The following is a 13,892-nucleotide window of genomic DNA, read 5'->3' as shown; positions in this document are numbered from 1 at the left end:
GGTAGGACCGTGCCCTGCAGTCGGACTCCGCCGAAGACGGGCTGGATTCTATCCAGCGACGCTCACGGGGCCTGCCACCTACAGTCGGAGATGAGGGGGAGGGAGAGGCCTTGGGGAGGTGGGTGACGGCGCCGGAGTAGCGGCCGACGTGACAAGGAGGTGGCCGACGGCGGCCAGAGTGGCTGCCGGCGATTAGGGGGCTGGGGCGCGGGGGAGCTAGGGCGCCGGCGGGCCAAACTTCTCGTGCCTTGTAGTTTAAACAAGTACTAAAGAGAGATTTATGAACAACCCCCGCCACAAGCTTGGACATGCGGGTGTTCTCCTACCATTGTGTGTCTATTTGCCTGCATAGGTTGGTGACCCTCTAGGCCTTCCAACCTCTATGAAAAGACAAGGAAAGACAAAGGTTCAACAACCACAAAAAGGTTGGGCGCGAGTCCGCAACGGACATCAGACCCAGCCTCGGGGACTACTACTGGAGTCACAATAAGAAATCAATAGAAGCCCTCGCCTGACAACTAGTCTCGGCCAAACCTCCAAGTCCCTCCAGTGCAGCACTCAGCTTCCCAAGGACATCCTATGCGCTCGCCACCGTAGCAACCAATGGCGAGGAGCTACATGAGCAAATGGGCAGGTGGCAGCAGCCCCAATCACCAGTCTCATGGTGGGGCGTGACCTGCATAGTAGGGATACCACTGGCTCCACCCGAAGACGGGGCTGCCTGGAGATCGGCTAGAGGTCCCGTGATGGCCAGGCTTTGATTAGGCCCGGACGAGGACCCTATGGCGACTTCTACGATTGTGAAACCAATCATGAGCCAAAGTCGAAAGGGCGCAAAGGTCGAGCAGTTCAACATAAGACAGAAAGACGACAATAACTACAAAACCTTACAAGCGAAGTGGGGTGATATCCTCGGGAATCCCCTAGGATATGCCTTGCAACTCTATTTTATCCGCCTTCGGCTACCCCGTGACGGAGGACAAGCCCTCAAGGGCCACGCTCTCCCTATGAAGGTGAAACTAAACATCACCAAGAGCTTCATCACGAGAAAACCTTGAAGCGATGGAAACATAGCAGGCGGGATCAACAAGCTTCTGCCTCCTTGGCACTGGTACTAGCACTGGTGCCATGAGCTTCGAGGGAGCATGGGTCGTCTCGGGGTTGGCGTAACATCGGCGCCTCCAGTGCCTGGCTAGAGGGGCATCCTTGGATCCTGCCAGGCCCGCAACCTCTTCACAGCGGATTGAATTGAGAGGCCCTCTGCGGACATTGGCGGTGGACTCGTTCTCCATTTCTCCAAGAAACAAGGATGAGCCATCGTCCCCCAAGGCATCGGCAACTCATTACGGGCTTGCAGAGGAAGCACATAGAGCTCCACCCAGGTCCGTGCAATGTGAACCTCCTTCAAGCCTCTCACCTTTAAGCGAGTAGTGGCAGCCATTAGTAGCTCGGCGTCATTAGGGAGATCGTCTGAGGACTCCCAAGAGTTCAAGCGTGTCGGGGAGCCGCCAAACAAGGTCGACAGGCTGTCTTAAAGCCCGGACACATAAAACCACTTCAGGTCCCCATCGACTTCGGGAGGTCCATAGGGAAGAATGGAGTGAGAGCCCGCAGTTAGATGCTCACCCCTCTAAAGATCACAGACGATGCCCCCGCGCATTTGCGCCTTGACACAAAAGTACCGACGGAACAAGTTAAAATGGGCGGCGGTCCCCAGGAAGCCTTCGCAGAATGTGATGAAGTTCGTGATATGGAGAATGCTCGTGGATTAAGGTGGTGAAGTTGACAAGCAAAGAAAAAAGAAGCCCCTGCACGAATAGGGGGAAGTCGAGCCCTCGAACGAAAAAATTAAGGTGGACCATGCGCTCACCGGGATGCGGCGCCAGTGAACTCTCCATCAATAGAGGAATTTGGTAGGCAAAATGCAGAGGGAATGACCCTTCTTCCTTCAGCTTCTGGACCTCTCCATCTGAGGCAAGGGAGCGAGACCACAAGCTGACGACCACGTCGGCCTCATGCTGCAATTCACTAGCGGCGGTGGTCTCCCCCTTCCTTTTCTTCGCGGATGCTATGTTTGAAGGCTGCTAGGGCTTCGGCATCCGGACAATCGATGATTTGGTTCTTTTTAGTTAAGAACCTAGTCCAGAATTTCCTGGCGGACTCTCCGGGCTGTTGAACTATATGGCTTAAGTCATTAGCATCTGGAGGTTGAACGTATGTGCCTTGGAAGTTACCGAGGAAGGCCTCTTCCAAGTCCTCCCAGCTGCCAATAGAATTTGCAGGCAGGCTGTTGAGCCAGTGCCGAGCTGGCCCCTTGAGTTTTAAAGAGAGGTATTTGATAGCGTGGAGGTCATCATCGCGGGCCATATGAATGTGGAGAATGAAGTCTTCGATCCAAACCGCGGGGTCCGTGGTTCCATTGTATGATTCTATATTCATGGGTTTGAACCCTTCTGGGAATTCATGACCGAGGACCTCATTGGTGAAGCAATGAGGGTGTGCGGCGCCTCTATATCGGGCCGTATTGCGACGTAGCTCTGATGGAGTCCATCTGCGGTTTTTAGCCCGTGCATGACTAAGTTTGTCACGTTTGAACAGGTGGCCGTCGTCGATTGTCGAGGCACATCCTCGCGATCCATAGATTGATCTAGTATGTCCTGCTTTATTGTTCAGGTTTTGCCAGAGGTCATATGTATGACCGTGGGCTAATTTACCTCTACCTGTGCGCTGAGGCGGGGCTGGCTGGTGTTCAGCGTGAGTTGTCGTTTTGTCTCGACCATGTGGTGGTCGGTCAGCCGCATTGTACGATGGAGGTATGTATTCCGGCGCCTCCTCGTCAAACTAAGGTAGCAATTTGCGCTTTGGATAGCTTTTGGTTGCGCGCTCGAGGCCGTATTCTTCGGCTGCTAGGACATCAATCCAATTATCATTGAGCAGATCTTGGTCAGCTTGAAGTTGTTGCTGCTTCTTTTTCAGGCTCCTTGCAGTAGCGATTAGCTGGCGCTTGAAGCGCTCCTGCTCCAGAGGTTCCTCGGGCACGATGAAATCATCGGTGCCGAGGCTCGCCTCATCCTCGGAGAGCGGACGATAACATCCATCCTCTGAGTCCTCATGCGTGGCCTACTTGCCAGGGCTAGCCTGCCCATCTTCCCGTTCATCTTGTTCATTAGCTGTTTCAACGGGGTCTTCGTTGTCCTCAGCACCTTCTGGAGTATTATCTTCTCCTGTGCCGGTGTTGCTGTCTTTACTGCGGCGTGACTTAGAGCGGTGCCGCTGACGCCGGCGCTTGGATTGTATTTCGGAAGGTTTATCCTCGACTGGATCTTCCTTGTCATTGTTGTTGTTCTCCTTTGGTGCATCCACCATGTATACATCATACGAGGAAGTGGTCGTCCAGCGTCCGGTGAACGGCGGGTTCTAGGCCTCCTTCTTCTCCGGCATCATCCTCCATACCGTCGATGTCCTCGGAGTCATAATCAAGTGTGTTGGTGAAATCCTCGACCGTGGCGACGAAGTGGGTGGTGGGCGGGAAGCAAAATTCTCCACCATCAGCCCCTAGTTCGAACCGGATATAGTTCGGCTGTGAGTCCTCTGCCAAGGACAGGTTCTTTAAGGAGTTTAGCACATCGCCCAAAGGCGAGTGCTGGAAGATGTCTAGAGCGCCAAATTCGAAGATCGATAAACGATCAAGCTCGGCGTCCGCGGGCTCACATGGTTCGAAACTTACGGCCGGAGATGAGTCCGGAGTACCGCTGACAAAGACACCATGAGAGGTTAAGTCTATGTGCGGCTCCAACGCCGTGGAATCTGTGGCCTCCATGGTGGGGTTGATCCTCCCGTCCTTGGATGGCGCAGCTTGCTCCGGATCTAGGGCCAGAGCGGTTATAGGAGCAATCTCCTGAATGAGGCCTGATGACAGATTTAGGTCATGATCAACGGGGTGACCGGGAGCGGCTACGGCGGTCTTGAATCCGGCGAAGATCAAGTCTCCACGGATGTCTGCAACATAGTTCAGGCTTCCGAATCTGACCTGATGGCTAGGGGCGTAGTTTTCGATCTGCTCTAGATGGCCAAACGAATTGGCCTGCAGTGCGAAGCCGCCGAACATGAAGATCTATCCGGGGAGGAAAGTTTCTCCTTGGACAGCGTCATTATGGACGATTGAAGGGGCCATCAAACCTTTTGGCGACAGCACAGTGGAACTCTCAATGAAAGCACCAATGTCAGTGTCAAAACCGGCGGATCTCGGGTAGGGGGTCTTGAACTGTGCGTCTAAGGTCGATGGTAACAGGAGACAAGGGACACGATGTTTACCCATGTCCGGGCCCTCTCTATGGAGGTAATACCCTACGTCCTGCTTGATTGATATTGATGAATATGAGTATTACAAGAGTTGATCTACCTCGATATCGTAATGGCTAAACCCTAGAGGTCTAGCTTGTATGGCTATGATAATGAGTCTCCTATCCGAACTAAGTCCTCCGGTTTATATAGACATGAGGAGGATCTAGGGTTACACAAGGTCGGTTACAAAGAAAGGAATCTACATATCCGTTCACCAAGCTTGCCTTTCACGCCAGGGAGAGTCCCATCCAGACATGGGTACAGTCTTCGGTCTTCGCATCTTCACAGTCCATCAGTCCGGCCCATGGCTAACAAGCCGGACGCCTGAGGACCCCTTAGTCCAGGACTCCCTCAGTCGCCTACACACCTCTGCCATGACCACGGGAGGTCGAGCTCGTCCTTCCCATGGCTTTCCGCTCACGAGAAGAAACTGCGAGCCCGAAGACCATGAATGTCACAATGGTGGAGGCCAGGAGAAAGATGCTTGAGCTGGGGCGCAATGACAAAGATAGGAGTGAAATGGAAACATCTTCCTCTCTTCTCCACTCGTATGTCCAACCACAGGGCGCGCCAGGAATCGAGGCATCCCAATGGGCCATGTGCCCCCACTTTCTGCTACAGTTGCCACTCTGTGAATCATGGGCAAGTTTGCCGTAATGAGCGAAGACCCAACTGGCTCCTAGATTGGTGCTGACAAGGCAGTTTGCGGGCGTGGCTCATCGCAAAAGACAGGGGTAGGCCAAATTCTCCCCATACCATGAGAAAGGCTAAGAGAACATGGGGGCCCGTGATGCTACAACTACGGCTCGCCCCCATGGGCGGGTTCAAGATTATGATATCCCATAAATAACAAGCTTCCAAGGGCCCAATTAAGTAATCACTAACAACTCCTCGACCGAGCTCCCAGAAGAAGGAGCTGCATAAATAAGAAGACAAGAGCCCGTTAGCGGTCTTAAAGACTTCTCCCGCGACCTCCGCCACGTTCGGGGACTAAGTGGCTCCCTCAAGGGGGGCCGGCCTCGTATCTATTAGGGGCCCACTAGGCCCAGGGTAAGGGAGCCCTAAGGGAGCGTCAAAGACCTTCTAGCCCTCCAAGACAAGGGCTACAACGCTGAATATTGCATCTACCTTCGTGTAAACCCTTGACCTCCTTGCCTATATAAATGGAGGTCGGGGAACCATCTAGGGCATCTAATCTCATATAGAAACTTTCGGTAGCAACCTCATAAACCATTGTAATCCCTTGCACGAGGTACCCCTCCACTATGAATAACAAAAGCAAGCATGATGTATGGTATTACTCTATGGAGGCCCAAACCTGGGTCAATCTTTGTGCGACCTCCGATCTGAGACTTCTAGTTACGCTTGGACCCCTACCCAAGGGAACTGTTGGTATTTTGCACTGTTAGTATCCAAGCGAATGGACGTTCCTTGCGTGAGGCATGTTTGAGAAAACCCTGCATGAGGCATGCTTGAGAAAATGCACCGTCATGGAGTGTTCCCTCAAAAAGCCACTCGTTCCCTCAAAAAACCATGCCCAGAGAACGCACATGATTGCGTGCTATAACAGATATATTTATCATGCTATTATAGAAAGCCATGTGAAAGAGAAAAATTGTCATGCTAGCGAAAAGGTTTGTTAATAATTTTCCTTGCTGCAGTAGAGTAATTTTCCATGCGTTCCAGGGATTTGTCATAATGCAGTAGAGAGAATTGCCAGGCTAAAGAAAAAGGAAGACTTGCCCACATGTTAAATAAATTGCCATGCGGTAACAGGATGAATTGTTGTGTACATAGAAGAGTTGTTATACATTCTTATAAGTAAATTGCCATGCTACATTGTAGGGTTCCATGCTACACACGGAGTCCTTCTCTCTGGATGGTGTATGTGAACGAATGTTTGCATTGTTCCTTCGAAAGAGTACATGGGAAACAACAAAAATTGCCACATGTCACTGCTTTGAGGTTCGCACACGAGATCAAATATACCAGAGAGCATTCCCTAGAAAAAGAACACTTCTAGAAAACGTCAGCTCATTAGCTATTCCGGTTTTTCTCGTGGAATTCTGTTTGAACCCCTTGGAAAATTTCGCCGGAGGTAGAGAAAAAACAAATGCGACTGGTTCATCAGGTAGCAAAAAATACCATATGCAGTGGAAAGAATCAAGGAAACATAGCTTTTTGTTTTGTCAAGCACCACCAGCAGAACGGATCTGGAAATGAACGTGTGTAAGATGCCAAAAATATATTTCAAGGCTAAGCTGTTGATCGAAATGACTAACCCTGTCCTAACATCACCAGGGGTATCTTCGATGACAGGAGCCACATTGTTCGATGATAAACCATTTCTGCACAAGTTTTAAATCATTTCATAATATCCATTAACCTAGAGAAAATGTTTGAAACAACGACATTTCCACAGTTACAAAGTTGTTTTGATTTATTTGTGTTTTAAGACACATATAACAGGTGGAACAAATCCTCACAAAATGATGATATTTCTTTTAGTTTCTTGCATGAAACCCTAAGGGGCCAAAACAGATTTATCAGAAGAGAGGACAAGGAGAGATCAATACCTGTGCTGGAATATTTCTGCAACAAATGCCAAGTTCAGATTTGCTGAACCCTCAACAATATCTTTAGATGTTACATATCTTGTACAATCAAGCTTTTCGGCAGTTTCAAGTACTTTCTTTGCCCTTTCTTTAGGATCTGTAGTTTCTATCAGGGTTGTTGAGCTATGCTCGGGAGCAAGGGCACTGAGAAGGTAAGCATACGCTTCACCATCCTACAAATACATCATACAAAAGCATAATGAAATTTTTTATATTAGCATTTCTGAAATAGCCGTCAATATCATAGAATGATTTAACACGGCTACATAAACATGCCATAAAAGTCACAGTGTTTATTCTCGCAAAAAAATCACAATATTTACCGTCGGTATGAAAAAATTGCATAGAGGTTGTGCATTTTTCAGGTCTGTTTTGTCTTATAATAGGTGTAATATCCATGAATAGTTGAATACAAATGATATACATACCTTAACATCAGTAGAGAAATTTGTTACAGTTTTCTTGTACCCTGCTTTCTTGATATGGAAGTTCATCCATTTGAGCAACATCTTATCTGGTGCTAAGTTGACAAGATCCTCTACTTCCTGTATAACATCATGTAACATAATTATCCAAACTTTGCTAATGCACATGCATGTACATACAAATTCTCTCGATGATTTGAACCTTGCTGTTATCATCAGCCACCAACTCCAACAACTCAGGTGTTTTCTTCAGATTCAAATCAGCTAAGAGTTGTATCTGAGAGAAGTCCAACGAAACAATTTGTAAAGATAGCATTCATCAATGTTCTAGGTAACACTATATTGCTTAAAAATTATTTAGTAACTAACTCAGTGATGGTGGTTGTAGAAAACACACCTTTATGATTTGGGATAGCAAACCAAGAACTAGATGAGGCTGAAAAAGGAAAAATACTTCAGCGGTACAAAGTAGAATGATTTTCGAATAATAAATATATTGCTAGAATCTTTACTTGTACATAACATGTGAGTTGGCGATGGTACGACATATCCCATCATATCTTTCTTTTCTGTAATCCTAAAATTCTAACAATGTAATGAGGAACCCCTCTTTCCCACTTTTTGGAAAATTTATGACAACAAAAACTAATTGAGACACAAGGAAGCTTCTAAGAATTTAATAAAATAAGCACACACACTCTTTTCTACCTTCCTAAAAAACCTGTAACAGTTAAGGAAACTAATTGAGACACTAACAAAACAAAGCTTGTTTCTATATAAACAATATAACCACCTCCCTGAAAATCCTCTAAATAAAAATGGAGCTGAGAACTTGTGCTTGTAGAGACATTGTATATAAACCATTCTGTGAACTAGACCAGGCCGATGACAACGCCTTAAGATGACCGGCTACGTTTTTATCCGTTGCAAAGAACAGCTATGTTTCTGGTAGAGATAACATTTTTCTGTCCAAGAAATTGTCGATACCAAAAAGGTTAAGAGCCTCAAAATAGAAAGCTCCCCAAAGATTAATTTGATAAAATTTACAACTACCTACATTGTGCACTTCAAAGATATGCACAACCTAGTCCAGAAATGTTATTATGTATTGTATTTACCCTTCCCTGAAAACCAACTCAACTTCTTTTATGTTTGGTGACAGGCTAATAACAAAAAATCACCCACCCGAGCTCGACGCGGACGGAAATCTAGCTTCTGGGGTAGCCCCCATCCTTCCTACCTATCCTCCACCGCCGCCGCCGGTTGGTGCGGCAGCGGCAGGGCCTCTCCGCACGACGAACGACTGGCGCAGGATGCCGCCTTCCGGTAGCGGCGTTGGCTGCCATGGGGCACTTCGGGGTGGTCGTCAAGTGTCTCTGCGTCGATGTCCTAGGGGTCGCTCGAGGTGCGGCGGTTGCGGGAGGTCTTCCTCCCAGTGGATGCGTGTAGGCTGACCTCCGGCCAGATCTGGACGGATCTATTGTTGGGTGGTTGGCGTGCGGCGTGGTTCGCGGCGGCGGCCTGGTGTGGCTGCTTTGGCACTAGACTGTCTGGTGGTAGGTTGGGTCGTGGTGGAGCTCTTGACAATGGCGGCGGTCTGCCCTGATCCTTTCTTCTGGCTCTTGGTGGTTGCACTGGTCGACGGCATGGCCGTGGCGGCTCGCGTTCGATGGCGGGGTGCAGGCGGTGATGGTGTCCTCCTTTCTCCTGTCCGGGCCAGCAGCGTGTGGACCCCTTGTGCGACGGAGGTGGTTTTGACCAAGAGTTTGTGCTCAGGCAAGCTCCGGGCTTCCACTCCGATAGGTGAGGATTGGCTCGGTCCTGGTGGCGGTCAGTGGCGGTGTTGTCTGGGGTCCTCCAGCCGGTGATGCGGGCATGGGGCAGTGTGGAGTGTGCTGCTGTGGTTTGGTGGCGGTGTGATGCGGGTTGCTGCAGCAACTCCAAGGCAATGACCCCAAATCGTTCATCCCCATTCATTTGGGGTAAACGGGCAGAAACAGTGTCGCCACGCGCAGAAGCAAACCGACAAATGTCCGTTCTCGGTCCGCTTCCGGTCCATTCTTGGCCCAAGTTTAGGCCGAGTTTGTGGTGAAACACACATGCACAGAAGGTCGCGACGCGTGCCCTTATCTGTCCTTGGTCCGCCTGTCGGTGACACACCCGTCCCTTTTTCTATTCCCCTTCCCCCAAACTCCGGCCGCACACCCCTCCCCTCTCCCTTCTCGTCCCTAGCCACCTCCTCCGCGGCCGTGTAACTGCCAATCATGACCACGTGCTCTCCACACCACGAGCTGTCCAACCCCTCGCCTCTGCCTTCAACGCAACCGGCGGCCGAATTTGGAGCGGATCTAGCTGGATTTGTGCGCGGCAGGCCACTGGAGGCCGCGGCGCGCCATGGACTGGCCGGGTACCGATCTACGCAGCCCCAACAACGACCCTAGGCCGCATGCAGGTACTGACTCCGCCTGTAGCCGCTCAGATCTACCCCATCGACGGTTCACCGGCAAATACATGAACGGCGGCCATTCGAGCTTGGTGCTGGCCCAAAGGCTCGTCGGCGCTCCGTTGCCACCAATAAAGTGCGACAATTGCCCAAGGAAGGTCTTGCGCCGCGTGTCTACAACGCCGGAACATCTTGGATGGGTGTTCATCAAGTGCTCAAACGATGGGGTGTGTGTTACTTTAGCTTTGGTTGTGCTCGGATTAGGCTAGTTTTACTTACACTCAAATATTTATTGTGTAGGATGGATGCAACTTTTGGTATTGGAAAGAAGAATACATCGATCTATTGATAGAGCGCAATTTAATAGATGTTCGTGCACTTGTTGCTAGAATAGAGGCTATAGATGAGACTAGATGCGAAGAAGCAACGTCTATTTCTTTATACGCGAAGAAGAAAGAAGCATTCAAGATCAAGACTCCGCATATCAATAACCAATGCATCAAGAAGGCACTAATCCAACTTACGGAGCAGTTATAGAAGTTGGATATCTTTTAAAATGCTTTCTCGTAGTTCTTGTTTTCTTTGGGCTTGTTATTCTAGCCAAGATTTGGTGAATGTATTCCAATGTATCACAAAAAATGTTGGTGAAAATAATAAGTAAATGAGGAAAAAATGTCTGTGGGCGAGATGCGGCCGCGTGTTGGGCGCCCGGCCGACGCAAACCCAAATCCGGGCGGACACAGCCCCATTCCGACCCCAAACAGAAGAAATTCGGACAAAACCAATGTCTGTTTGTGGTCGTGCGTTGGAGTTGGCCTAAGCGGGCGGTGTTGATCTGGTTCGAGGTGGTGGGCAACGCCCAGCAGCGTGCAGGTACGACAGAGTGATTTGGTTTCGTTGGGTTACCTTGCGTTGTGCTCTTCTCTGGTGTGTGTTGGTGACGTTGGTCCGTGTTGGGCTTTTCCAGCGTTGTCGTGTCGTCGAACGGATCGACACCGGTGGCCGGCGAATGGCAGCGTTTGATCTTGCTCCGTGTCGGCCGTCAGCAGTCACTGGGTTGTATTCTCCCCGGTCCACCAGGAACCGACTAGGAGGTAGGTGTGGGCGCTTCCTACCGTGGAGGCACCGACTCAGATCCGGTGATTGATGTCGGGCTAGGAGTGTATGGAGGTGTCATTCACTCCTATCATGGTTGTGTGGTCATGAGATGGATGGTTGGCAGTGTCTAGGAGCATCCATGTCGGGGCGGCAGCCCCTTATGGTAGTCCGCTTGTTTTGGGTCTTTGACAAGCATCATGGAGGCAGGGGTGGCTATGTCTCTTGGTCGACTGGGCGGCGAGCGGTGTAGCCGTGCGTGGCCCTGACGCGTTCTCTATTATGGGCAGTGGCGTCGACCAGGTCTGTATCTGGTGGCTTGTGCTCATCGCGGTGGTTCTGGGTGCATCATGGTGACACTAGTGAGCTACTGAGTGAAAGATCCACGCTTTGGCGTCGACGACCGCGGGTGTTGTGCTTCTATGGAGGACGTTGTTGTGGTTCTTCTCTCCATGCAAGGATTCTGGGTGAAGACCCTTATCCTCGTTTCTCCTCTTGATGTTGTATTCATGCATGCTTATATTATGTTTCGTTAATGTAGTCGTGTCCTTTTAGGTTGTCTGGATATCCCGGGATATGTTGTGTAAGAGGGCTCCCTCGCTACTTTGTATCGTTCATCCTGTACTTTGGTTTGCTAGTTCAAACTTAAATAGTAAACGAAGGAAAGTCATAGATCAAGATCAATAGTAACAAAAGAGAAGAACTTGAGAAATATTAATAAACTGTACTGATGCAATAAAACATGGAAACATACTCTGGCTTCAATCAGATCTTGTGTCCCAATGTTAACTAGAGTACAACCAATGGCCTCGGCAGAGTTGAGACAAAGAGTGTGGTTCTCATTCCTCTCCCATGGATTCAAATCCTTCTTTGTATTGATCGCTCTCTCGTCTATTGTGCCGGGAACAGCAATGTTGATCAACTTGCTGATTCAGTACAAGGTAAGGAAATAAATGCTTTAGAATTTTTTTAACAAAAAACAAAATTAAGATATGTTGTGGTACTAAATGAATACAATACGCATTTAGAAGACCATCTCACCAAAGCAGAACACCATCCCCAATGAGATTAAATAAATCATTTGATGTTGGATCCAATGGCAAGAAATTCTTCAGGAAAGGGTCGTCCCCGAGAAAATTATTGATATGATTGACATAAGAAATTTTTTCAGACTCATTAATGACATGCAAGAGAGTAGTGGTCGATGCCTTCAAAAAGGACACTGATCCCTTCAAGTTCTTTTGGCCTCCTGATTTGCTGGTTCCCTTAGCTTTAAGGCTTAAGTACTCCTAACATATTGCAAGATTGTACAACTCATCAGACAAAAAGATTCATACATGAGTGAAAATGTGGAATCTTTTTTTGCAAAAAAATTGGAATCAACAAAAGGTATGCCAAGATGATCCAATGTACCCTAAGGAACTGCTCAAATTCGATTGACTGGTTCATATCAGGGTAAGACTCGCTCAAAAAGTTTGTGATATCCTCCTCGGTTAGAACCTCCTGAATGCCCCTAAGCTCCTCCATCACTGGCGGCAAATCTTTTATAGTTACATGCTCAGCATCCGATCTCTTTGCGGAAGTGAACTATCCCGTGGAACATAAGAGGTAGCATTGTGATTAATTATGCAAAGAAAACAACGCGGCTTTTCAAAATGCATCAAGGGTGGCCTCAAGAAAGTGCTTACTTTTGTTTGGAGCGTTCGAAGCTGCACTTGGGTGAATTGGCTCTGAAGCCATGGATCAGAGACAAGAACACCAATGAAGCTAGACATTGTCTTCTAAATTCAGTTTCCTTATCGTGCTAAATTAATTCATGCACCAATTAAGCTGTTGTTTGGACCTACAAAAACCAACCTTTGCGATACCAAAATCTTTTTAAAGGCTTTGGTCTTCGTTCTTCCTGTCTTCCTTCCTCCAATACCCAAAAACTATTCACTCTGCATGCATTGTTCCCAGCTCCAAAGCGAACTCCAAGAACTATGGGGAAGCAAATGTGTGGTTGGATTACTGAGAGCCATAGGATAGTAAGAAAAAGGAAGAAGCTAAAATGGTGGCTCCTTTTCCGGCCTCCCGCAAATGCCTGGAATAGAAAAGCAGATAACCTATCTTAGCACATGAAGCTTCTACGGAGGACACCATCTCTCTCTCTCTCTCTCCCCCCCTCTCCCTCTCCCTCCCTCTCCCTCTCTCTCCCTCTCTCTCTCCCTCTCTCTCTCTCTCTCTCTCTCTCTCTCTCTCTCTCCCACATGCTCCTCTTTTATGGGCTTGGATGGCCCTGTACTTCCTCTCGACTTTTGTTCCTCGCGGGAGCTACTCGGCCAGCCCAATACTGTAGTTGAGCAACATAATTTTTTCTGTGATTTTTTATTAGTTCTTTCACTGATTTGCATTGGGTTTTTTCTCTTTCTTTTCTTTTTTTGTTTCTTTTCCTTTTTTTCAACACATGTCTAATTTTTGCATACACATTGCACATTTTTTGTATACACCAAGATCTTTTTTCATACATATTTAACATTTCTAGATACATTATTAACATTTTTTCAAATGTTTCGATGTTTATCTTTTTCATACACATTTTCCATTTTTTTATGTGTCTAAGAAATTTTTTATATACATTTAACATTTTTCAAATACATGATTAACAATTTTCAAGTACATGTTTTAAACATTTTTTGGGATATATGTCTTTCTACAGGGTTTTTGAATATGTGTTAAACTTCTTGAAATACATGTTGAAACATTTTTCTAAATGATATGAAACATTTTTCTAATCTATGCAAACATTTATTTACATTGTACGAAAGATTTTCTAAAAATGTCATAAACATATTGTTGGAACGCGTGAACAATTTTTAAAAGTAACGCACACTTTTTTATGGTAAAAAACTTTTTTGTGAATTATATGAAATTTTTTTGATGTAACGTGCATTGTGTAATATTTTTCAAAAATGTCACATATATTTTTCT

The 13,892-nt window shown here is 47.6% G+C and overlaps 1 protein-coding gene across 2 annotated transcripts; it reads right to left on the bottom strand.

The window, feature by feature from the left end:
• Positions 1 to 6,072: 6,072 nt before the first annotated feature.
• Positions 6,073 to 12,931, bottom strand: LOC123127502 (fimbrin-5). 2 transcript variants are annotated; one of them, XM_044547235.1, is made up of 11 exons: positions 12,780 to 12,931; positions 12,611 to 12,689; positions 12,336 to 12,509; positions 11,964 to 12,211; positions 11,677 to 11,848; positions 7,782 to 7,820; positions 7,587 to 7,661; positions 7,388 to 7,504; positions 6,921 to 7,132; positions 6,627 to 6,692; positions 6,073 to 6,557 (listed from the first exon to the last, which is right to left on the bottom strand). In XM_044547235.1, the coding sequence occupies exons 3-11, from the start codon at positions 12,447 to 12,449 to the stop codon at positions 6,386 to 6,388; spliced, it is 1,215 nt and encodes a 404-aa protein (XP_044403170.1). In that variant the 5' UTR covers positions 12,450 to 12,509; positions 12,611 to 12,689; positions 12,780 to 12,931; the 3' UTR covers positions 6,073 to 6,385. The 2 variants fall into 2 exon arrangements, with proteins under 2 accessions (XP_044403170.1, XP_044403169.1); XM_044547234.1 differs by having other exon boundaries at positions 12,611 to 12,930.
• Between the last annotated feature and the right edge of the window lie 961 nt (positions 12,932 to 13,892).

The sequence above is a fragment of the Triticum aestivum genome, chromosome 6A (genome assembly GCF_018294505.1).
Source record: "Triticum aestivum cultivar Chinese Spring chromosome 6A, IWGSC CS RefSeq v2.1, whole genome shotgun sequence".
NCBI classification, from domain to species: domain Eukaryota; kingdom Viridiplantae; phylum Streptophyta; class Magnoliopsida; order Poales; family Poaceae; genus Triticum; species Triticum aestivum.
Note: the sequence above shows the minus strand (reverse complement) of the source record. Positions and strands in the feature narration are given on the sequence as shown.